The 25,950-nt window shown below is 45.4% G+C and overlaps 1 protein-coding gene and 1 long non-coding RNA gene across 2 annotated transcripts in view; both read right to left on the bottom strand.

Moving 5' to 3' along the window:
* Nucleotides 1–1,706, bottom strand: part of LOC149862057 (pyroglutamylated RF-amide peptide receptor-like) — a 62,871-nt gene extending 61,165 nt beyond the window's left edge. Inside the window, exon 1 of the mRNA XM_090053579.1 lies at nt 1,409–1,706. Within this exon, the coding sequence (XP_089909705.1) occupies nt 1,409–1,691 (283 nt within the window). The 5' untranslated portion in view covers nt 1,692–1,706. The remainder of the gene's footprint in view (nt 1–1,408) is intronic.
* A 7,625-nt stretch (nt 1,707–9,331) lies between these two features.
* On the bottom strand, nt 9,332–25,922 carry LOC149862056 (uncharacterized). Its single transcript, XR_016443113.1, has 3 exons — nt 25,870–25,922; nt 9,557–9,681; nt 9,332–9,444 (listed from the first exon to the last, which is right to left on the bottom strand). It is a non-coding gene; the product is annotated as an uncharacterized LOC149862056 (long non-coding RNA).
* Nucleotides 25,923–25,950: the final 28 nt, after the last annotated feature.

The raw sequence follows: 25,950 nt of genomic DNA, 5'->3' as shown, positions 1-25,950 counted from the left end.
GCAGCAGGGCCCTATGGATACAAAAAGCTCAGGCTAGAGGTAGCTAGCAGGCTCCCTCTGCCCACTGCCACAGGAAGGAGTTACTGTATGAGGAGTTACCTGGGACCTGGTGTTGCCTGTTTGACTACCTAAGTACAGTACAACTCCAGCAGCTTCTCAGATACCCCAGGACACAGGACATGCTAGCTGAAAATTGGAAGGTTGTCCTCTTAAAGGGACAGAGTGTTATGTTTATCTTCAGTATTTATGTTACAGCCTAGGGGCTTATCCTTGTGTTGTTTGCACCAGAGGACTGGGATGAGGCTATAAGGCAAGGGTTAGAGACTTCATTAGTACCTGGAGAAAGGGGCACCCCATCTGGGTCGAGCTCAGTGTCAGGCACAGAGAGAGAGAGATGTGCCTGAGGGGCGCAGCTACAGGGGCATAGAGAGCCCTAGTGCCAGAGGTGCACAGAGTCTAGTGTCGGGGGGGGCAGAGCCCTAGAACCAGAGAGGGGCACAGCTACAGGGGTGCAGAGAGCCCTAGTGCCAAAGGAACTCTGAAGTGACAGACAGTAGTATAACACCTGTGAGGCTTGGGACACAATAAGGGGAGGTTGGAGTCATGTAGTACACCCTAAGTATTAGGGCATAAATGGGCAGCCTCCTACCTGAGAACCAATTTATTAATTCCATCAAAGGAGTGGCAGGTGAGATAGGTGGGCAGGTAGGTACTGGGATCGGTCCCGGGACTGCCTCCTGTCACATACATGAACTAATTTAAATTATCAAATCCTAATGCTGTGTGTCAAAATGGTTCATCTAGTAACAAGTTTTCCTACATCAGACAGTAGATATCTAATCACAACCACAAAAGGAGACTCAAAGAACAGTACAAACAGATAAAGATTACAGAAAATGAAATGAGATACGTTTTGAGAGGTTTCAGGATATTGGGGAAAATACCAAAAATGTGTGGAAATTGTGTATGAGACTCTTAAATTTTTTTCTAAAGGTTAAGAAGGCTGATCCTTTACAAGCTAAACTAACTTTAAAAACATCTATGTTCAATAAGTATGGGTTATTTTTCTCCAATTAAGGATTTTCTTCACTGTAACTGTTTGAAAAAGCAGCTGCCTGGATGAAAGTCCTTCCCAGCCCAGTGTGAGCCTTCTTTGCTAAAATTTGGAAGGAACTTTAATCATTCTGCCAAATTTTAAATGGATTCAGTTCCTAAAGAAAAGTTGAATTTGGGGTTGAGATCTCAAAGTGATTGAAGGGCATGGTCCACCATTTCACCTAATGAGCTGACCAAAATGTACCATGGTTTTTTTGGTTTGTAGCCTGTAGGCCAGCTGTGACAGGTGATCAGGAGCAGCAGGACACCCAGGGGAAGCAAGACCAGGGAGAACTGACAATCCAGCACTTACCCCCCAGCCACTCTGAGGAGATGTTCTGCAGCAGGGTGAAAGGGATGCAGAAAAAAGTGACCAGCAGGTCGCTGCAAGCCAGGGAGCAGATGAAGAAGTTGGTGGCTGTCCTCATGGCTTTCCTGCGGATGATGATGTACACCACCAGGCTGTTGCCCAGAAGAGCCAACACGAAGATGATGATGTAGAGGACCAGGAAGATGACCTTGGCATCGGGAGGCAGCTCGGGGATGTAGACCAGGGGCTTCAGCCCGTAGGCGGCTATGAACTCCTGCCTGCTCATGTTGTGCTCCCGCAGGAGCCTAGTGAGCGCCTCCGGGGTCACGTTTACCGCCCGGTCCATGCTGCCCTACCGCCCGGCCCCGGGAGCCCTGTCCGAGGTGCTGAAGCCGGGCGCTCTCCGCTGCGGGCGCTCTCCAGGGTGCTGCCGGCCGGCGGAGCTCCTTTCACGCCCTCGGCCGTAGCGCCCCTTCCCCGGGTCTGTTCAGCTCCACGCCGGCTTCGTACTGCTCCCCCTCTTCGGTCCTCCCTCCATGCCTGAGCCCTGCCCAAGCCTGCTGCCTCTGCATGCCCAGAGCATGGGAGCAGCCCCCGGGCACAAACCACGGGGTCCGGGACGTTGTGCTACTGCCGGTTGCTCTCCCTGCCTGTCTACTTTAGCAAGCTCGCTTGTGAGCTTTATAGCAGGGAGTGATGGAGTCTCGAGCCTCCCAGTCTGTGCGGGATGGGTAGGGCTGTGAGCGAAGCAGACCCACCCCTATCCTTCCCAAGCGGCTGCAGCGGACGGCGGGGTCTGGCATCTGGAGGGCTGACAGGGAGGACTTCCATCTCATCTCCTGTGCATGAGTTCCCTGTAAGCCTCCAGGCAGGAGGGAGGATGCAACATACAGATCCCCTCTCATTTAACCTTGGAGACCTTTGTTTAGCTCCCAGCTGAGACCCAGCCTTAGAAGAAGCTTCCAGCTTAGTCCCAAAATCACCTTCCTGTTTTATCCGGGTTCCTTTCAGGAGGGCAGTCATGACAACACTTTCCGAGCTGCAACTGGAGTCATCCCTAACTGGCTGGTTTGTTTTGGGTTTGGGTTTTTTTTGGTTTTTGGCTAGTGGTTTATTAACAACTGTCCAAAGAATTGGGGCAGCAATTAGCTATCTCATTGCTTCTTAATAATCCTTCCTATGTAAATCTGTCTTGTAAATGTGCAGTATGTCTGTAGGAGAAAGACCTTTATGGGCTTCTTGGTGAGCTGTGCTGTCACTTGTAGGGCAAGAACAGAGAATGCAAAACGTTGTGCCTGAATGCCTGGCGAATCCAGTGCCTGATCCTCCATCCTGTTCTTCCGGATTTACTCTTGTTTAAAGCCAGAGATTTTAAGAGAACAAGAGAATAGTGTGCCAAGCCCCAGGGGTTCATTCTGAAGCAGAAGGAGCTGCGAAAACTAAATAACCTATTTTTTTTCCCCATTTGTTTTTTTTTAAAGTTCTGATCCTGCATAAGATTTTTTTACTGCCCTTCTCATTTTTAGCCCTCAGGGCACTGCAATCAAGAATTAAGTAGCAGGACTAACATAAGGCATATGTGGATTGATTTACCTACCAGCTTCTCTCCAATCTGACGGATAGAGGGCATGGGGTGTGGGGAATTATGTGTGCTATGTAATGCAATGGTCTGTTTTGGGAGGTTTCGAGTGTTATTTTGCATGAGTAGCAGCCATAGCAATACAAGTTTAGCCACTGTACCTCAGCTGAGATTTTGACTTGCAGTATCTGGCTGTAACAGGTGGAGGTCAGACCTGGTGTAAACTGTAAATTGAATAGAAATAATTTGTCATAGCTCAGATTGGAATAAGATAATGTTGGGTCAGCAAACTAGGGACATAGATATCCTTATGACAATGCTGCTCCTTGCTATAGCTTGTTGTGCCACTCTTAACTTCCCTGCTGATGTGTAACTTTCACGAGACTTTCCCAAGACTGGTGGTAGTGTTGTTAGTTGTAGTGTAGCAGTGCCTAGGAATCCCTAAGTCATGAACAAGAGCTCTACTGTGCTAGGCACTATCCAGACATAGAACAAAAAAACAAGCTTTTACTCAAAGAGTTGCAATCCACATATAAAAGGCCAACAGAATGAGACAGATGACAAATACAAGAAAGCAATGAGCACATAATGGACAGTGAGCTGAGTGCACCAGCTGTGTAATCCTTGCGAAAGTGTTTTTGTAGGCATCACAGCAAAAAAGAATTTACAAAGGGACCTGAAGATGGAAACAGGTGTAACCTTGCAAGTGTTGACCTATGGACAAGACTGTCATGCGCAGTCATCTGGATTGCCTGCTAACAAAAGGCAATTTGATAAAACACAATGCAAGAACATAGACTAAGGTGCAAAGCTTGCAAGCCATACTTACAAAATGGCAGAACTGTAACTTGGACAACAGTGCCTCTGAAATAGATATGGGGGAAATCAACTCACTAAGAGGTCCCGATGCATTGTTGTAAAAAATGAGGCTAGTGAAAAACAGGAAAGAGAATAGCAGTAAGAAGATATTACCTCTCTATATGACATTAGTGAGACTGACTTTACACTGTGGTGCCCAGTCCAAGTGTGCAGATTTCTCCCAAGTATGAAGAATGGCATGAGAGTTTGGACTTTGCATAGCTGTGTTTCCTTTTTGGTTTTATGTGAATGTCAAGTGCTAAAAGAAGGCAGCAGATTATAAACCCTGCAGACTAAATCCTCTGTTACTTCAGGACAGGTACAGCACAGGCAGCAGCTCACACTGCCCGACCAGCATAAAAGGAATGTTCATCTCCTGGCATAGGAGGGGAGTTCAGTCTCCATGGCAATTTCAGTCTTCTTACCCAACAGAATTACCAGTTGCCACTCATTCTGGTGGTGGTTTCTATGATAAAACAACTGTTTTTTAGGAATTTGGGCAAAGATCCAACAAACTAATTTCACGTAGGTCACAGAACAGCCCACTGGTAATTACTTTCCATTGTGTAACTGTCTCTACTAGATTTGAATTGTCAGCCTATTTCTCATTAATGATCTCCAGAACCATACAGACCCCACGCTTTTTCCTCGATTAAATTGACCAACTAGTAAAATGAGAATGACAGTCATTACTTTTCTGAAGGCACTGTGCAAGTAAGATTTCTCCTCTGTTTCTCTAAACAATATACCTTTTGGACAGAATCACTTTCTATGCATCAGTGCATTTATTTAAATAACATACAATGAGAGATTAACATTAGCATACCACCAGTGAAAACCAGAGTCAAAGATCTTTGCTTGATATTTGTCAGACAAAAGCATTGGGAGAATAGTACCTGTGCTTACTGGGCTCATCTACACATGCTTTTTTAATGCACAGTTGCCTATTTTACTGCACATTAATGTGTCACGTAAAAACCCATGTGATTATGCTAATGTGCAGTAAAGTAGACTACTGTGCATTAAGTGTCACTTAAAACCTGTTTGCATTCATTACCACCCGTTAAGGGAGCTCACATTGGAGGTACTAAATTTAATGTACATTCGAAGCAAACACCTTGATGCACACATAGGCACGCCCATTAAGTAGCAAGGCTGGCCTAAGTAAAAGGGAATAACTAGTACGGCATTAAACAGATCTGATGGGCAGTGCCTCCACCCTCATTTCAACAAACTCAGGATCTTTCCCTATGTCTTCACAATATTGGAAATCCTCAGTGCCACTTACTTCTTTGTAACAACATACACAGATGCCAACCAAGATCATGGCACCATTGTGCTTGGCATGGTACCTACACACATTAAGAGACAGTCCCTGCCTTTGAGAATTTGTAGTCTATTTAAAAGGATGGCAAGAGAAATAGAGGCTCACAGAGGTGAAGTAACTTGCCTAGGGTCACACAACAGTCAGTGCTAGAGAAATTAATCCTAAGGCCTCCTAAGTCCAGCTGCACTCTTTTTGCTATGAGGCCATACTTCTTCCCTGATGATGGTTTTGTTAGAGATGATCTCCTCTAGAAACTTGTAATTTGGAAGTCCATGAAGCAATTCTGTCTTACACTGTATAAAGCATTATAAATCTTGAATCTCCTTAACTGAGAATTCTTTTTCCCCAGCTCTCGCTTATCATCCCCTGCGTTTTGTAAGCTGCAGTAACACAGTGTAGCTGTCACAGAGTGCTTCATGGATCAAAATGAGACAGTCATTGGTGCAGGTGGGTGAATGATTCACTCATCACTAATGCATTAAGAATACAGGCAGTCCTTGACTTACAATGTTTTGAGTTACGTTTTGCACTTACAACATTTATAAATTGACACCGTTTCAACTTTATGACGTCAGTTTCGACTTACAACGCTGGATCCAGTGTGATGCCACACCAGCAAAGAAGTTCGCTGCGTTGCCCATCTCCCTGGAGAACATCTGTCCAAGCTTCCTTGGACACTTTCTTTAAGAGAGCAGACAAGACTTCAGAAAAACCTGCAGCCAAGACTCCTGAGAAGACTTTAGCTAAGAACCCTTCAAAAAGTCCAACCAAGAGCCTTTTTAAAAGTCCAGCAAAGTCACCTCAAAGAAGTCCTTCCAAATCAATATGCTTGCTATTTACAATATAAATACATTAATGCAGCTATATTACTCATCTATAATTGATCGAGTACAAAATTCTGGGGTACTTTTGGTGAAAATAGGGTATTGGGCCTTGGTTCAGGAACCAATACCCCATTTATAACACTGTTTCTTATGAGAAAATTGGTTCCAAGTTACGTTTCAACTTAAGACACAGTTTTCAGGAACCAACTGTGTCAAAAGTCCAAGGATTGCCTGTACAATAGGCACACAGCCTAATTTTTTTTAATGTTGTCTTCCAGGACACCTAACCCCAAACACTTCGTAGTCTGAATAACAGTAGACAGTTATTCCAAGAGATGGTGCTATGAATCTCTCATATAAAGCATTTAGAGATCACTAGCAGAGGGCAAGAGCAATTATGAGGCATTGTCAAGAGTGTTGGGCTGAAACTCAATCAAGCCCTACTTCTCTGTGGGAAAGGAGAACTCTGTGATTAACCACCGGCACTCATCCAACAGTCAGAAGCTTTATTGACTACAAATGCACAAAGCAATTAATCAACTGGGACTGCTAGAATACAAGAAGTCAACTTTACTGGGACTGCTAGAATATAAGCAGACAGTTACCAAAGACTGAGCACATTAACGTGACTCTTCACAGCTTCGCAGTCTGTCTAGAGCTGTTATGCAGGAGTTACTTCCCACAGCTGGCTGCCCTGGGAAAGCTTCCTGCGTTGCACTGCTCCCATCCAAAGACTTGATCTTTCCTTAGAAAGCCATGTGGACCTCTCCCTCAGAAATCCATACAGTGAACAGCAAACACTGACTTCACTTGGTTAGGCTATTTAACCCCTTAGTGGCGCCATCATCATTAATGCTAGCTAAGCAGATTAGAATCTATCAGTTAAAATATTATAAGTTAAACAATAGCATATCCTTACACGCTTACATGCTTGATATCCTTACATGCTTACATGCTTTCATGCTTGGTATACTTTCCTGTTATGTTTCTTGTTATTATCCTGTTCTTACATTTTAATGAGTCCCAATGGTCATCATGGTATAGTTCTAGTATTCTGTACTAAATGTGCAGTCAGCATTTTACAGGGGTTAGGTTCAGGCCACAATCATTACCAATTCTGAATCATCTTGAAAAGGCTTCTGAGAGTTCAGTCAACTTGGCATGAGCAAATTAATTTTCCTTGCAACAAAGAGTGGGAAAGTTATGCTTTAGGTGCAAATGGAAAAGTATGTAAATCCTGAGCAGACAATATGGCATGAGTGGAGGGCATACTGCTGAGAACGGTGCATTCCAGTTAAGGCTGGTGAATTTTAAAGTACTGTACAGTGGTAGATTTGTAGCACCAGATTTGTCTGACTTCAGTTTTTAGTCACTGGTTCTCATTAGCCCTTTCTCCACTAGATCAGAGAATCTTTAGTACCTGGTATTTTCTCACTGAGAGTGTATATCTGATGTAATCAAGTTGCACTTCAATCTTTTTATAAACATCTCTTATAAAAACACTGTCTCCAGTCTTGGAACGATTTCTGTGGTTCTCTTCTGTACTCTCCTTTTTTCAACAACCTTTAAAAAATTTGCACACTTGAACTGTGTACCATACTATAGGATCAGTCTCACCAATGCCATATAGAGGGGTAACATCATCTTTCTTGCTGATGTTCTCTTTCCTGTTTTTTACATCCAAGAATCATACTAGCCTCATTTTCCACAACGGTGCATCAGGACTTCTTAGTAGGCCTGTGCAAAGCAACTAGTATTCGCTTCAGATTCAGCTGAATTTGGGCACAGTGATTCAATTCGGTGACTTGAGTCACTGTCCTGAATAATTTGTCTGAATCTGATTCAGAGATTCAGCTGCTGCCAAATCTCCGATCACCCAGGGCCATGTCCTGCCCGCTCTCCCAGCCCAGCAATGGCTGCCCTGCCCGCTCCAGCTCCTGGCACTTTGAAAAAAAAAGCCCTGGCTCAGCGGGTGCTGCTGGGTGGGGGGCAATCCCCACTGCCCCCCACTGCCTCACACCATGTGGGGGGCTCTGCATGAGCCTCCCAACCCACCCCTTGCTGTCTCAGCCCCCTCCATGGCTGCCCTGCCCATCGTGGCTCCAGCCCTTTAAGAAAAAAAACCCAAAACAAAAAACCTGACTTGCCAGTTCCTGCCTGGTGGGAGGCAATCCCTGCTCCCCCCACTGCCCTGCGCCATGTGGGAGTTTCTTCCACTTCTTTTCCAATCAACAATTTTTATATTTTCTTCATTTTAATATTTTATTAAAATGGTAACTCGTTTTAAGCTTTGTATTGCACTCTATAGAACTCCATAATGTGCAATCGATGCTGATTCCCCCACCAACAGCTGGTTTCTTACATCTGGGTGTTAGCCCATTATAATACATTTGATGTATTACTTTATTGATGATGCCAAATTTAAATGTGGACATTGGCCAGTACTGAGGCAAATGCCTTACAAAACTCTTTGGATACTGCTTCTCTGCAGTTATTGTTATCAGCCCACTTTGTAACCCCCAGAGAATGAAATCAAATTTGCTTAACAAAACCCACTTTCCATAAAACCACACTGACTTCCATCAATTCCTAGGAGTTGGAGGATAAGGACTAGGAGGATATTTGAAGTCTTTGAGTCCGTGTAATAAATCAAAGATTTTCCAGTGTAGGAGCAGGTGGTTTTTCGACTTGGTATAATTGGGAAGATCATGGACCAGTAGAAAAATGTTGGACTCTTACGTGATATGCTCCGAATAATCCTCCCTGATGGCCCATACTCAGCAGAATGTGCTGGTGCTGTTATTGGTTTTCATGCTTTCCAAATACATTATTTAACTTCACTGGCCCACAACATACAACTTGGACAGCCAGTTCCCATGTCTGCCAAGGCTGTCAGATTATATACACTCAAATCCAGAACTGGGAAAAGAATGAAGGCTAAAAGATGCTTTGTTGGGTGGCTTGTTTATCAAAGGAATGTTATAATTTAATCATGTTTGAAGTTTTCCTTACATTCTAGCTAAATCTTTGAGGACCTGATCAAGTGAAGCATTCTCACGTTTATCTTGTATGAGCAAAAGCCTAGTACAGTGAGTAGGCATTTTTCTGTTAATTTCTGGATTGTTTTCCTTTCTGTTAAATGGGTTGCTGGTTTGGGGCTGTAAGTGAATTTTGATACTCATGATTTTCAAGCCCTACTGACTTATGGTCTTCTGCTTATCCCTAGAGCAAAGATGTTTTCCTCTCAACATGAGCTTTGCCACTTCCCTATTAATAGACCCTGCTATTGATCCCACAGAAACCATCCCCAGGGGTCTTCTCCTTACCTCACCTTGTGGCATGGTCACCAAGGGCCTATTTCTTCTTATGCTCACACCAGTCTGATATTGCACCTGATTCGCATTTATACCAAAGCAAATCAGAAGTCACTCCACTGGAGTCAGCCAGCTTACTAAATGGAAAAATGTATGAGAGGAGTTTGAGGGCTTATCTAAGCAGATAAGTTTATCTAAGTAGATAATCTAGCTACTTTAAAACAGGCTAGCCCTTCCCGATTAACTTACCTGTATGGATGTTCTCTTTCCGGAATGAGCATACCTCCCTTTCTCCATGTACTCTTCAGGTTCTTGTTTTTATACTTCTGTTAATTTCATTACAGTTGAATCCATATCCATACGGTTCAATATACCTACAAAATCATTATACCATATAATGTCTCTAATCAGCAATAGTAAAGAATGACAAAAAAGGTACCTCATTTGAGAAACCCTGGAAAACAAAGTTCCAATTAACATATGATAAAATATTAACGTGTCAAAATGTTAACATCCGTCTTTAATGCCTAACAGTTCTATGGAAGTTAAAAAGCACATTGTTCTTAACTGCAAACAATCACATTCTGGTTTTCAGAAAAACAGTCTGTATTTTGGGCAGCAGCCATCCTCTTAACACTCTCCAAATTCATCTCTTAACCAGTTTAAAAATGTGCAGCTTTGTTGTGATACAAGGATGGAAAGAACTCCTAAACTGATGTGCCTCATTTCAGTCAGACAATGCACCTGCTTGCAAGCACTGAAAGCACTGCTTATCCTCGGGAGTTGCAGAACACATTTTTGTTCACGTTGCATTCAAAAAGTGAATCAGCTGTTCACACCGAACACTGACACAGGTTTCCAAGTGAGAAACCAATTATATTTACTTACTGTCATCAGGGACTAGATCCCACAATCACTTTTTATCAGGAGGCAACATAGGACCTGGTAGATGGAACACAGGACCAGGACTGACAGCTTGGCTTCCACTCCCAGTTTACCATTAAAATATGACAACTTGGGTGAGTTGAATTACTTTTTCTTTTTTTTTTTTTTAAGTTTGTTTGCCTTGTCTTTTGAGATTGCAAGTTCCTTGTGTCAAAGAGCAAGATCCCTAGGTGTGGCTGTGATGCCCCTGGCGGCTGTGACCATGCACGCTCTGTCCTGAGGGCGCCCTCTTATCTCTCCTGCCATGTGTTTGATGGAAAAATAGCTCAGGAGCCTGCCCACAAGCCTTCACCTAGTCCTGGTTCACTGTACCTTACTCAGGCTCTTTGATCTGTAGGCCTTTTGCCAGGCCTTTCTCCAGTACAGTGCTGCTTAGACACCTCAGGCCTTATGGGCCAATTTCACAGCTCTAACCACCACTTTACCACACCCCATGCCTCACAGGTGTTAAACTGCTGTTATGTTGTGTTGGGGCTTTGGCCTACTCAGACTCTGCTCCTTTGATATAACTAGGCCTTCTAGCCTAGACCTACTATGTTGGGCCTGGCTTTGAGGCACTATCCCACAAACTCCTTTTATTACTGGGCCCCTGGCCCTTCCAGCCCGCACCCCTCTAGCGCTGGGCTCTCTAGCCCCTTGTAGCTCATGCCCGTCTGGCGCTGGGCTCTCTGCAGCCCCGGAGACTGGACCCCTCTGGTGCTGGGGCTCTACACAATCATGTGCCCCCAATGAGGCCTCCTCCTCTCCTATTAGCCTCTTCCCAGTCCACCAATGCAAATAAAAATATAAACTTAAGCCTCTGGGCTACAACATAACATTAGTAATAAAGGCAGCAATATGCCCCTTTAAGAGGGCCAACTCCACCCCACTTAAAATACCAGCCCCTTTTATCTCTGGGCACCTTGTGAACCCCTAGAATCTTACCGCATTTGGAGATAGCAAAGCAGGCAGCCAGATACATGGGGCCACTCTTGTGCAGGAGCTCCTTCTCCTTGCAGTTGCCAAAGAGAGAGTGACCCCCAGCCAGCTTCAGTCTTAAGACTGTACGTGCCCTGGGCCGTGACTCCTTCCGGACAGCTGACCTCCTGCAAGTGCCGGCTAATTACCTTGTTACCCTGTTACTCAGACAACCTGCAGTAGTGGGGCTCTGTGTAGCCTGCCAGGCTCCTTTGCTAAGCTGTTTCTGCTTGTAAAAGGTGCAGGCACTCCTAGGTGTCCTGTGACACCTTGGAGCTGAGGTGGTATATATCTGTGTGTGTGCAGGGTATAGGATGGGTGAGATCTGGGCTCTGCCAAAACAGAAGTGATCATCTTAAATAACTGATTACCATCATAGTCAGGACAGCAGGATGAGCCAATACTCACTGAAACCACTGAGAAGATATCCAAGGGCTAGCGTTATGTCAGCAGTATAATTTTCATGCCCCCTATACCTACAGTGTTCAGAAAAGGCTGATTTGTGAAGGAGGTCTAAAATAAGGGTCAGTTTCTGATCTCAGTTTCATCACCATAAGTCTCAACTGCAGTGAAGTTCCTTTGAAATGAGTGTCTGGCTCCCCTAAGTGATATTTCCCACTTGTATTATCTTTGATCCTAATTTGATGCTGAATAATAGAAAGAAAAAAACTTACCAACTGGGAATTTTAAGATGATGGAAGTGTTTTGAAGCTGTAGACAAATGGAGCTGGCATTCAAAATGAAAACAAATGAAGCTAGTTCTAAATAATTTTTTGAAGTGTGGGCCTCTTTTAGCCTCATATAAATCAACTTCCAACAGGTGCAGCCTAAATATGCAGAATGATTAGCAAGCTCGAGAGAGATAGAGAAAAGAAGGCCAAAGACAAACAAGCCTGACTTGGACTTCGAAACTGAAAAAGCATGCCCTGAGATGAGTGTCCTGAAGCGAAGCTGCAAGGGATTGTGTTAAAGATCCAAAAATTGCCAACCCTACACCCGCAAACGTGAGCAAGAGTCACTAGGACACTCATTTGAATTAAAATACTGTGGGTGAAAAAAACATTACTTTCTGTTTCTTGAGGAAATGCCTCTCTTGGTTGCAGCAAGCCCCTTTTACAAGAGATTTCATTTTGTCAGAAAGCCAGTCTTCTACTGGAAACCAGTTTTAATGAAGAGTTTTAACCAGCCAAACAGAAGTCCCACTTCGGCTGCCCTGCTGGTCACAACCTGTCCCAGCTGGAAGCAGGAAATGTTCATGCTCTCCCACTGACCTTGAAGTCAGCATCATTTTGTGTGTTTGCTAAATCCCATTGGTCTTGATCCAAGGGAATCCTCCATTTGGAGAAAATGTGTCCCAGTTTCAGCATCAATTCTGATTCTTGCATGGCTGTAACAGATTCCACCCGCTTGAAAGCAACTTATATCGCTCTAAATGGCAAATAAGTTTTGCAATGTCCCTAATGAGAAACTTGTCCCCAAAGCTCTCCCAGCTTTTTAGTCTAGTTTAACAAAATTTGAGATTGTTTACTTGCTCATTTTCTCGGTCTGGATGCTTCACAGGTGTATCATCAAAAGGAGCCCGGGAGACTGGATTTAATAAACTTTGGGTTACAGAAACCTTGCATCTCTATGGTGGCATTTAAGGTATTTAAAAAGCTTTGTTTTTTCCTTTTCTTCCCATCTCCTTCAGATGCTTTTTATTTTTCCTCATCTGTTTCATGATCAGCAGTACATTCAAACAGCATCATAACTAGTGATGTATATCCCTTTTGTTTTTAGCCCTGATAAAATACTATCATTTATATTTCAAGTTAAATCCTATTTCCCACTGTTTGTACTGGAAACAATATGAACAGGTGTAAAAACTGAACCATCCTTATGAATTATTTAATAGATTTCATAGACATTAGGGCTGGAAGGGACCTTGGAAGGTCACTGAGTCCAGCACTCTGCCCCAGGGGCAGGAAGTCAGCTGGGGTCGTAGGATCCCAGCAAGATAAATATCCAAATTTCTCTTGAAGGCGTTCAATGTAGGTGCTTGAACCACCTCTGATGGCAGGCTATTTCAGACCTTGGGGGATCGGACAGTAAAAGTCTTCCTTGTGTCCAGCCTAAAATGGTCTTGGAGGAGTTTATAACCATTTGACTTTGTCATCCCTTGGGGCACTCTGGCGAACAAATGTTCCCCCAGATCCTGATGTACACCCCGTATAAACTTATAGGTGGCCATCAGATTGCCCCTGAGCCTGCGCTTTTCCAGGCTGAAGAGTCCCATGTCTCTCAGCCTCTCATCATAAGGCTTGTTTTCCTGACCTCTGATCATGCGCGTTGCTCTTTTTTGGACTCTCCCAAGCTTCTCCACATCCTTTTTGAATTGTGGAGCCCAAAACTGGACACAGTTATGTACTCACCAAGGCTGAGCACAAGGGGAGAATAACATCCTGGGATTTGCTTGAGAAGCATCTATGGATGCCAGCCAGTGTTTTGCTCGCTTTCCTAGCCGCAGCATCACATTGCAGGCTCATGTTCATCGTGTGATCAATTATGACCCCCAAGTCCCTTTCGTCTGTAGTGCTAGCCAACGTAGCACTGCCGAGCCTATAAGCATGCTGCAGGTTTTTCCTCTCAAGGTGCAGAACCTTGAATTTTTTGGTATTAAACACCATCAGGTTCTCTTCCGCCCATTTGCTGAGCCTGTCCAGGTCAGCCTGGATTGCCCTCCTGTCCTCTAGTGCGGATGCTTTACCCCAGAGTTTGGTATCATTGGTGAACTTGGCCAGTCCACTTCTGACACCAATGTCCACATCATTAATGAAGATGTTGTACAAAATAGGTCCAAGGGCCATGAGGAACCCCGCTGGTTACAGCGCACCACAACGATTGACTTCCATCAACCACCACCATGCAGCCAATTCCCCAACCAGTGGATCATGGTGGACCCAAGGCCGCAGGTAGCCAGTTTTGCCAAGAGGTGATCATGGGATACCAGATCAAAGGCTTTTTTAAAGTCAAGATATATGACATCAATCTCTTCCCCCTTGTCCAGGTGACAGGTCACCTGGTCATAAAAGGAAATAAGATTGGTCAAGCAAGACCCACCTGCAACAATCCCATGCTGGCTATCCCTCAGGATGTTGCCATCAGCCAGTCCGTTAAGAATGGCCTCTTTGCTAATCTTTTCTAAGACCTTCCCCGGGATAGAGGTCAGGCTGATGGACCTGTAGTTTGCCAGATCCATTTTCCTCCCTTTCTTGAAGATAGGCACCACATTGGCCTTCTTTTAATCTTTGAGCACTACACCAGAGCACCAGGAGTTCTTGAAGATCTGTGCCATTGGCTGAGCTATGATGCTTGCCAGCTCCTTGAGTACCCTGGGGTGTAAACTGTCAGGGCCAGCTGACTTGAAGGTATCCAGCCTCTCAAGGTGTTTCTTCACGAGGTCACCATTGATGAGGGGTAAGGAATCTCCCTCACCCTGTCTTGTAATGGGCAGGGGTACCCCATGGGACTGGTGAAAGACTGACGCAAAGTACCCATTTAGTAGGTTCACCTTTTCCTGTGTGTTGGTCATCAGTTGTCCCATCTGGTTTAGCAGGGGTCCCATGTTGCCCTTGCTTTTCCTCCAGCTCCCATTGCTCGGACCCCCCACTGAAATAAAATTCAAAGTCATGGCAGGAAAGATTGGGGAGGACTACACCAGAGGGAAACACCCATTCAATGGAACATCTGGGACGGACAGGTGAACACCACCAAACATCCAGGCCAGAGCAGCACGTGACCGGATGTTCAAGGCCAGTTGGGCACAAGTCCATTTTTAGATATGTGGGGAGCTGGAGGAAAAGCAAGGGCAACATTGGACCTCTGCTAAACCATATGGGACAACTTGATGAGTGCTGGTCTCTCTGGCTCCTTGGCTGTGGCCCCTGACGTAGGGATCTTCCTGCTCTCCTCTGCCTTTTAGTCCAGGTTCCTGGTTGTGGGAAACTGTCTGCGGCTCCTGGCTCCTTTCGCTGCCGCCAGCAGTCTGTCCCGCAGCACGCTCTACTGTGTTCTCCCCCACTGGGAGAAGCAACTTCCAGCCCCTTTTCACCTCGTAGGAGTTCGTAGAGAACCTCCCCTGCTGGACCTCCTACTGGCCTCCATCTGCTGCCTCCTTGCTGGTGGCTTGTTTTATTTCCACCGGCCGGTTCTTGTGGCTGACGTTATCAGCCAGCCGTAATCGTATAAAGGCGCAGCTAATGAGCTGCGCGGGTCCCGCCTCCAGCTTCGCTGTGGATCCTGCTGCAGGTAAGAATTTCCCATTTTTTTTTATTTTACTTTCATTTTCCTTCGGGGGTTCCTGACCCCAGGGCTCCCCCCTGGCCTTTTGGGGTCTTCCCTTCTGTTCCTCCCCGTGATAGGACTTTTTATTTTCCTTGATACTAGTGGCCAGTTGGAGTTCTGTCGCAACCTTGGCTTTCTCAATTCGCTGCCTGCATGTCCAGACCAGTGCACAATATTCCTCCTTGGTGGTGGATCCCGTCCTCCATCCCTTGTAGTTCTTTTTAGACACAGGAGGTCTGCTAGTTCCTAGCTGAGCCGAGGGGGATACTGTGCCCTTTTGCTGCCTTTCCTCCAAAAAAGAATAGCCTTAGCTTGTGCATCTACGATTGCTCCCTTGAGGGGCAACCAATCATCCTGAACTCCCCTCTCCCTGGGGTCGTGGTCCCTTAGGGCCTCACTGACAAGCCTCCTGAGCTTGTCAAAGTCAGCTTTCCTGAAGTCGAGGACTTCTGTATTGCTGACTGACTTGCCAGCTTTTCGGCGGATGGTGAAGGTGATCAGCTCGTGGTCGCTGTCACCCAGCTTCTCTTCAATCATTAGGTCGCTGATTAGGTCGTCCCCAGCTGCCAGTACCAGCTTGAGTGAATGGAGATCAAGTTCTGAATCTCTGAGACTACCAACAGTTTTCTTATTATTTACTTATACTCATGAAAACACAAATGTATTACTTAGAAGTGAGAGAGCTCAAGAGAAATGAGAGTGGAAGTGAGAGCCTTTCACCCTTCAGCTGATGATTCAATAGCACTTGAACACAGCTGCTGTCTGACAGCTGCTCTGTCATCTACACAAAGTGATTGATTGGGTGTCAATCCAGGCTTTTCTGGACAGCTGTTCTTGTCATAGAAATCATATGCAATCATAAAGCAAGATATTTTTGGTCATTTCTTTTATTGAACCAACTGAACTGTTGGAAGAGATGTTAGGCAAGCTTTAGAGCACAAAGTGTTTTTCCTCTGGCCTGGGAGAGAAGGAGAGAAAGTCTAAGCCCTATTTCAGATAAAAGTTTAACTCCAGCATTATGGGTACATTTTGTGGCACTTCCAGCAAATGACCAAGGACAGAAACTAGCCCAAGGCCTATTGGGAGGTCAGGCCCCTGGGAAGTTTGTGCTGCCCAGAACCTTGCTGTAGCTGTTGAGAATTTACAAAGCAAATTACAAACAATTTGTTTGTCTTCTTGCTTATTCTTGATGAGTATCCGGCCATTTATTGTTTTACTGACTATGTTCTGATCTTCCTCAGTGGTGCAAAAACTCTATTAGCTTTGGAGAGAGTTAAAGCTGAGTTAAAGGAACTGCATAAGGATGTAAGAATTACATTTAAGTTATTAATGAAGATCTTGGCCATGAAGCATATTTCAGACACTTAAATTGCAAACTGTTTCCTCCCTGGTTTTGCTATTTTGGTAGTTATTTTTTATCCTCCTCATGACAGCTTGTCTTTACACAGCACGCAGAGCTGAATATGTTTAGCTTTGCTGGGCAGACTGTGACTGCTGAATCCTTTATCACTTTGTGCAGTCCTGGACAGTATAATAATGTTGCACTGCTTTTCTAAAGATATAATCTACTTTCTTGAAGGGTATCTTATTCAGCTGGAGAAACCATGTAAAACATGAATGGCTATGATGGCTTCCAGGTACCAAGAACTTCTATACTGCTATCTCTTTTCCCTTTTAAGTTTTTTGATTACCCCAAAAAGGCTTGGCAAAAAGTCACTAATTCTTAAAATTCTGCAAGCACAGACAAAGTTCATGACATATTTCTTGTAGAGTCAACTTTATTCTCTGACCTGAACTTTCAGCTCTCAGTTAGTGTCATGTAAGAAACAGGGGCCAGAACCCTCACCGATACAAAGCAATGTAGCTTTTCTCAGTTAACTGGCCTGATAGCTTCATAGATGTTTGGGTCGGAAGGGACCTTAGCAGATCATCAAGCCCGACCTTCTGCCCTCAGCAGGAAAGAGTGCTGGGGTCAGACGACCCCAGCCAGGTGGATGTCTAGCCTGCTCTTAAAGACCCCCAAGGTAGGGGACAGCACCGCCTCCCTTGGAAGCCCATTAAAGATTCTGGCAACCCTCACCATGAATCATAGAATCATAGAAGTCGGGTCGGAAGGGACCTTGTAGATCTTCCAGTCCGACCCCCCGCCTGGGCAGGAGAAAAGACAGGACTCAAATGATCCCAGGTAGGTAGTCATCAAGCCTCTTCTTAAAGATCCCCAGGGTAGGAGCCAGCACCACTTCCCTAGGAAGTTGGTTCCAGCTCCTAGCTGCCCTAACTGTGAAGTAGTTCTTGCAGATGTCTAATCTAAATCTACTCTCTAATAATTTGTGTCCATTGTTCCTTGTCATGCCAAGGGACGCTAAGGGAAACAGTGTCTCCCCTAAACCCTTCTGGTCCTCCCTAGTGAGTTTATAGACAGTCACCAGGTCCCCCCTCAGCCTTCTCTTGTGAAGGCTGAACAGGTTTAGGTCCCACAGTCTTGCAATGTAGGGTCTGCCCTGTACTCCCCAAATCATGAGGGTGGCCCTCCTCTGGACCCTTTCAAAGTTGTTCACAACCCTCCTGAAATGCAGCACACAGAACTGGACGCAGTACTCCAGCTGTGGCCTGACCAGCGTTGCATAGAGGGGGAGGATCACCTCCCTGGCTCTACTTGAGATGCACCTGTGCATGGTGACAAGGTCTGGTTAGCCTTGCCAACCGTGACCTTGCATTGTCGGCCCATGTTCATCTTGGAGTCAATAATGACTCCAAGATCCCTTTCTGCCTCCGTGCTCTCAAGAAGGGAGTTTCCCATTCCATCAGTGTGCTGCTGGTTTCTACTGCCTAAGTGCAGCACCCTGCACTTGTCAGTATTGAAATGCATCCTGTTTGTCAGTCCACTTCTGTAACCTATCCAGGTCTTGTTGCAGTCTTTCCCTCCCTACTAGCGTGCTCACCTCACCCCAGATTTTGGTATCATCGGCGAATTTAAACAGGTTGCATTTCACCCTGTCGTCCAAATCACTGACGAAGACATTGAACAGCGCAGGCCCCAGGACCGAGCCCTGGGGGACTCTGCTGCCCACTTCCCCCCAGGTCGAATATGACCCGTCCACCACCACCCTCTGAGTACGACCCTTGAGCCAATCTGCAATCCATCTGACTGTGTAGGCATCAATGCCACAGTCGCCAAGTTTTTTAATGAGGATGGGGTGGGAGACGGTGTCAAAGGCCTTGCTGAAGTCTAGAAAGACTACGTCCACGGCAACACCTGCATCCATTGCCTTTGTGACCTGATCATAAAGGGCAATCAGGGTGGTCTGACATGACCTGCCCCTAATGAAACCGTGCCGGTTGCCCTTGAGCATCATCCCTGAAGCCGGCCCATCACAGATGTGCTCCTTGAGGATCTTCTCAAAGAGTTTCCCAAGGATAGAGGTAAGACCTATAGTTGCCTGGGTCCTCTCTATTCCCTTTTTTGAAGATGGGGACCATGTTAGCTATCTTCCAGTCATCCGGCACCTGGCCCGAGCACCACGAGTGCTTGTAAAGCCCTGCCAAGGGCCCTGCAATAACCCCAGTTAGCTCCCTCAACACCGTGGGGTGGAGAGCATCTGGACCCGCTGACTTGAACACGTCCAGCTTCTCCAGAAGCTCTCTAACCCAGTCCTCCCCAACCTGAGTTCTGGAGGGGTTCCCCTCGAGTCCATCTGGCATCCCAGCGGGGAAGTCCCGGTCCCTGCACAAGAAAATGGACATGAAGAATTGGTTAAAGAGTTCCACTTTCTCCTCTGGCGCAACCACCAGATTGCCCAGCGTACTTTGCAGAGGCCCCACATTACCCAGTGCCTGATGTTCTTCCTGATGTTTAACCTAAATCTGCTCTTTGTCAGTTTGTGCCATTGTTCCTAGTGGCCTGACCAATGTCACATAGAGTGGAAGTATCACCTCCCTGGACCTGTTTCTCATGCACCTGCTAATGCATGATAAAGTGGGGTTAGCTTTACTGATCACTTCATCACATTGATAACTCATGTTCATCTTGGTGTCAGTGAAGACTCCAAGATCCCTCCGCTGATGTGCTGCTGAGAAAGTCCTCCCCTAGTCTGTAACTGTGCTGGTGATTCCTTCTCCTTAGATGCAGCACCTTGCACTTGTCCTTGTTGAACTGCATCCTTTTCTGTTCCACCCACATTTCCAACCTGTCCAGATCTGCCTGGATTTGTTCCCTACCCTCTAATGCGTTAACTTTACCACATAATTTGGTATCATCAGTGAATTTGCACAGAGTGCTTTCCATGCCTTCATCCAAGTCACTGATGAAGACATTGAACAGCACAGGTCCAAGGACCAAGCCCTGTGGGACTCCACTGCCCACACCTTTGCAGGTCGATACCAGCCCATCCACCACTACTCTCTGGGTACAACCCCTAAGCCAATTTGCCACCCACCTGACCGTGTAATTATCTACATCACAACCCCTCAGTTTATCTGTGAGAATAGGATGAGATACCGTATCAAAGGCTTTCTTAAAATCCAAGTAGATGACATCTACCTTGATTCCTGCATCTAAACATTTTGTGACCTGGTCATAAAAAAAACAGGATTATTCAGGCAGGATCTACCTGCTATGAATCTGTGCTGGTTGCCCTGCAGCATTGTTTTTCCCACTGGACTCCCACAAACATGATCCTTAATAATTTTTTCAAAGGTCTTCCCAAGGGCAGAGGTGAGACTAACTGGCTTAATTATACCAATTAATAGCAGCAGGGAACCTGGCCCTGGTTGTGTGGGAAGATTTAGTGCGATTCTCCTTTTAGTTCTACTTGTTACACCTTCCATCCTACTGTTTACTCAAACACTTTGCATTCCCTTCCCAAACCTCATTTTTAAATGGGGACTCTCACAAATTCCCCAGGAAAGACTGAGGTGAGTAAAATACTCCTATCTTCCTCCCATCTGTTTTGGCTGCATTTTGCTTTGAGTTTTTGGACTTTCTCAAATGCAGATGAAAATTCAAGGCTTGCAGACAGAACTGAGGACAACTAGCAGGAACCCTTTAAAAGCAAAAATATACTGAGCTTTGCATGGTGTTAGCTCTACCACTGACCCTTTCTGAGCTGAAATCTCTTATAAACTGTCATTTCCACACTTTTTCCTTCTTTTCAACAGCCACGGGAACATCATGAAAATCCATGTGGATGTATCCTAATTTACTCCCTTTTTTCAGTGAATTCCAATTGCCTTTGGACATGCCAAAAGCAGGCCTCAAATAACCAAATCAGTGATCGAAATCCTGTTGCTCATTTCAATTCCAAATGATGACCAATCCAGGAACTGCCTTCCCTGAAACAGTGAAAGCCTCCAGCCAAGAAGAAGTCAGTGGGAGTACAATAAAATGAACATATCTCAGCATTCTGTTAAGCTGTTATCCTTATAATTCTCTGAAAAAATTATACAGGCTGACAAGGTACATTAAAATGCTATGAAATGCATTTCATGAAATGCATGAGAAGACTTGAACATAATAATTGTTTGCAAGTCTTCTTGAGCTCTCATTTGCAAGAAAAAGTTGTGATAGATTCACTGCAGAATCCCAGCACAGGGAAATCTGGTGTTCTGAAGTCTTTGATTTGAATTCTATAATGACAGAGTTTTATATTAGCCCCTTATTGGCACAGCTGAAGAATCTGAATTAAGGATGCCTTGGATATGAGCTGCTTCATTAACACTCTTTTTCTGCAGGCTTGTGCCTCTTGCCCGGGAAGTGCTGTCAACTCAGAAAGGTAGCATTTTATGTTGTTCTGCACTCCCTTTGGTTTGGCCAAACCATGGATAATCAAGCCCTTAAACTCTATCTTGATACTTACACTTCTCTGTTTTTCAGACTGCCTAAAACCTGGAAGGAGACAGACTTTTAGCTAATATAAATCTGCATCCTTCTGCTGAATTTACATTAAACCAGCACAGAATTTGATACTTGAGTAAAATTTGGCCTCATTTAAATTGCAACTGCTTCCATGGGTTTGGGAATTCAAAGAGGTATGGATCAGGTTCAGGAAACCATGCAGACTTTGAGGCATTTCCTGAAATTGAATCCAAGTACTGATCCTTATAGATTTACCATCAATGGTAAAAAAGTCCAAGGGGCAGATCCTCAGCATAATTTTACTGCAGTGTGTAGAGCCACCTCAATTCTCTTTCCATCAGGAGATCCATCCCCTATGATTCAACAGAGAAGCCAATTCAGAAAAAGAGGAATAAGCTAAGTTATTAGCCTACACCCAAAGTAACTGCAACCAGTGATCATGGATGATTTTTCCCCCTGCCCTGAATTTGATTCCCAAATTCAGACCATCTGAGAAAGTGGCATCCTGGGATAAAATACTTAAATCCATCTAGCTCAGACTTTCTATACGAAACTCCTTTCTGCTTCTATGGGGCTCCCATTTGTCATAACAATACCATTTGCAGGAAACCTACAAACTTTTCTCCTCTCCACTAGGGTAAATTCCAAGCAATTCCTTTGACTTTATGGGTGCTAGTCCAGCTTATTGCAGTGTAGCAGAAAATAGGCTTGTAGATGCCAATGGAGTAGCTAAATTCATACCTGTGCTAAATGGGAGGTGAATGAAACCAAGGACAGCAAAGAATTCAAAAAATAAATTCTAGCCTGGTATCTCATCAGAATTCAGAGCCATAAAACGAAGCCTCTGAGCTGGAACAAGTACCAAGCTTGGTGTAGAGCACAATTATTGCTGCTGTTGGCTTGGTGTCATTAGTATTCAGCATTTTCATTACCTTGTCTGAGAGGAGCAAAAGTTTTAAGGGAAAGCTATGTTGGCTTGAGATGCTTCCCATGCTGTAATAACTTTGGGGAGGTGTAACAACTGAAAGGAGGAACTTCTTTGCATAGAGGTCATTTAATAAACAAGAGGAATTGGCTAAGTAGACAGAGGAGAACTGGGGATGAAAATATGTTTATTGTACAGTTTAGGCAAGAGGTAGATTAGTGTGGAATAGCTGTTCAGAGGCATATGCAGGAAATGAGTTTGTTCTGTTGCTGTTAAACTTTTACAGTGGGGGCTGCACTGAAATCCAGAGTGATTTGGATGCTCCCATTGCAATTCCTGACTCACACCAGTATGAAACAGATGAGCCCCACTGCTTCCAACTTAAATCAAGCTTGGATAGGTGGAAGGAGAAGAGGTTTGGGGTAATAAGGAGTCTTGGATATCTATTCTGAATTGAAGCCCCATTCTGCTGTCTAAACACATGATTAAAGCCCCATTCTGCTTTCTAGACACATGATTAAAGAGTTCCTACCCCAAAGAGCTTACAGTCTAAACATGACAAAGGGATGGGAAAGGGATGTGTTTTGTCCAAGGTCACTCAGCAAATAAGTGGCAGGGAGGGGTACAGAACCTAGGCCTCCTGCCCAGTGCCTGATCTATTGGCTCACATTGTACAAGGGACAGAAATTCAGCTCAGGAGAAAGATCATCAAAAACTGGCAGAAAATGTGTTTCAGGGTTGCTTAAATTGACTCAGTTTTGGCAGGTCCTTCTTTATGCCTGAGCAGTACACCCATTCTATCATACTGACACCAAGGCCTTTGCTGATACTGTATAGCTGTGACAGCCTCCATGGTGCTGGCTGAGTTCTGGAATCCCACACGTTGCACCTTGAACCCACAGTCATCACCTAGTCACTCGATGGGTCTCTCAACCTGGATATGTGTGTGACAAGCTCTGGCAAACTCTTTTCAGTTTCCTGCACTGCAGTGCTGCCTTGTGCCTTTCCACTCTTCTTTCTCCCACACCAAATACAGAAGTTCCCTTTCAAAGAAAGGACATCCTGAGACGTGCGGTGCACCTCCCCTAACTTCAGAAGAGGCTCCAAAGGCAAGGTGCCTCTCACATAGCTAGCAGGAGGGGACATCAGTTGGCATGGGGATATGCATCCAACCATGTTATTAGATTTTAGTTGCCTGCTACACTCACTGCGATGTGCATGTAGTAATTGTTTTCACCAGTCTTCCTGCCTGGAATGATTCACTATGGTGTGCTTGCATCTTTCCAGCCCACATCACCCACAGGGTCAAACAGCAGGCCCAACTCTCTGAAGAAGCTCTTCTGGGAAAGACACCACTGACATCAGTGAGGTTAATGTCAGCCTAGTTTGGATGATAGTTAGGAATCCATCCTGACTAGTTTTATAAAAGTGTTAGAAATATTATTGAAAATGCATTATCAATAGTGTTGTTAGAACAACACAGCTGCCAGCTCCCCCTGGTGGGAAGAGGAGGTTGGAGGAGAAGCTACTAAGGGCTCTTTGTATTAAGGTATCACTCTCTCTTTGTTTTGCAAATTTACTATCTCTTTGTTACAGTAAAGCATATACTCCTTAGCGTTCTCATGCAGATAAGAGTAAATTGCAATTTTTAATGGTCCTGTCCTTGGGGCAGAGAAGGTTTGAACTTTTGGTAACTTAAAGTACTTTCTGAGCAGGCGTAATTAGCTAATGCATATAAGCCTATCCGCCCCGCATACTTAAGTAGTTAATTATAATGCACATGCGACGGATGACGTGACGTCATTTCATATATGTTTGTATGAACCGGAAATGAGTTGTAAGAGTTCCTGCTTCTGCACACGTGCTCAAGAGAGAGGGGATAAAGCCTGCTGAGAAGTTGTCCCCGCGGGCAGAGTGTAGTCTTTTGTCTTCGCTCAGACCCTATTTGCAAATATGCCTTTTGTGTTACTAACAATGTGTGCCTGAAGGATTATTATTCGTGAGCCTCCAAAGAAACGAACCGTGATTTTTATATCAAAAGGAACAAGTAAAAAAAGCAAGCAGTACCCCCTTTAGAGAGCATGCTAATCCTGGCTCAAGGAATATCCTTGAGCCCAAACTCCTGATGAGACGGACCCAATTTTACTTTAGCTGAGGCCTTGAGGCAAGGCCTACGCTTTATGGGTAGAATTCTAGTCTAGTTTTTGATGCAACACAAGTAGTAAACCAGCAGGTCTTACGGCCCTGTACTGAAAAGCACTAATAGGCCCACAGCCTAAAATGGAGCCTGAAATCACAAGATGAAGGTAGCAGTGAAAAACAAGTACATCAACTGACTAGCATGATAACCACCCTAATCCATGATGGATATATATATTACTGTACAAGTAAATGTAAGAGTCAGAAGGCGTAACTGCACCCACTATGGAGGTAGCCGAAGTAATGCTACGGCAACTAATTTGACCATAAATGCTAATGACTGACTGGTTAATAGATGCAAACCTTGGTTATATAGCTAGGGCCAACAAGAATAGGAACAGGAAGGTGATTTTGTCTCTGCCTTGGTGACATGAATGCTGGAAAGCTGCATACAGTTCCAGCCTTTAGATTTCAAAAGGGATGTTGAAAATTTGAAGAACTACAAAAATGATCTGAGAAGAGGCCTATGGTGTGAGACTTGAAAAGCCCCGTTTGCCTTGTGAATAATTGAAAGGTGACTTCCAAGTCAAGTCAGTCCCAAGGCTACTACAACCTTTGGGGCACCTTAGAGGCTGCAACAACCCAAGCTTAGTTGAGTTGCTTTCAATGAGTTGAATCTATGACTGCTGAGCACCTCAGATGCTGCAACAATACTATGCTAGTTGAGCTGCTTTGGATCGGTGGCAAGTCTTCAGTCAGTGACCTGGCAGTGCTCATCTCCTCCCCAGGCACATCTGGCCAATGGCTCGTGGGGAGCTTGCCTCCCTTTGACAGGGCTTGTTTTTAGTCCTGCTGGGTGCCCACACACCTTTCACACCCAGGCTGGCCAGGGGGCATATTTAGTCGCCCACAACCCTACCATGGACCAGGCCGTGCAGGTTTGCATGGCACCAGAGCAGGCCCGGGCTCTCACGGGGCTGGACTGCAACGCAACACGCCTCTCCTGAAGGGAGAGAGTAGTGACAAACGCTCCTTACTTTCCCGGGCGACAAGGACACATGCGCAGTAGCCACCGGCGCAAAGGACCGACTCTAAATGCGCGGCACCGCCCCCGGCAGCGCATGCGCACTAGAGCGAGGTGGAGCGGAGCCGGATGCGCAACCGCCCTAGTGGTCAGGGATGTGGCGCTTGTCCTGCAGCCCATGCGTAGTGCAGAGCCGGGAGGAGGTTAGAGCGTACCGCCCCTAACTCAAGGTCACGCATGTCCGGCACCGATTGGGCAGGGAAGTGCGCATGTCCTGCCGTACGGCTGGAGAAGCGGAAAGGGTGGGCGGGGGGGACCGACCGCACATGCGCAGTGCCAGCAGAAAAGGGCGCATGCCTTTCATCCCCTTTCCCCACCCCCTCCTCGTTCCATACCTCGCATGCGCAGTACAGCGCTAGTTTGGCGGAGAAAGCAGGCAGTAAACGACTGCACACGCGCAGTGACCGCCAGGACAG

Source organism: Crocodylus siamensis, chromosome 6 (assembly GCF_052110815.1).
Source record: "Crocodylus siamensis isolate JL-2025a chromosome 6, ASM5211081v1, whole genome shotgun sequence".
Classification (NCBI taxonomy): Eukaryota; Metazoa; Chordata; order Crocodylia; family Crocodylidae; genus Crocodylus; species Crocodylus siamensis.
Note: the sequence above shows the minus strand (reverse complement) of the source record. Positions and strands in the feature narration are given on the sequence as shown.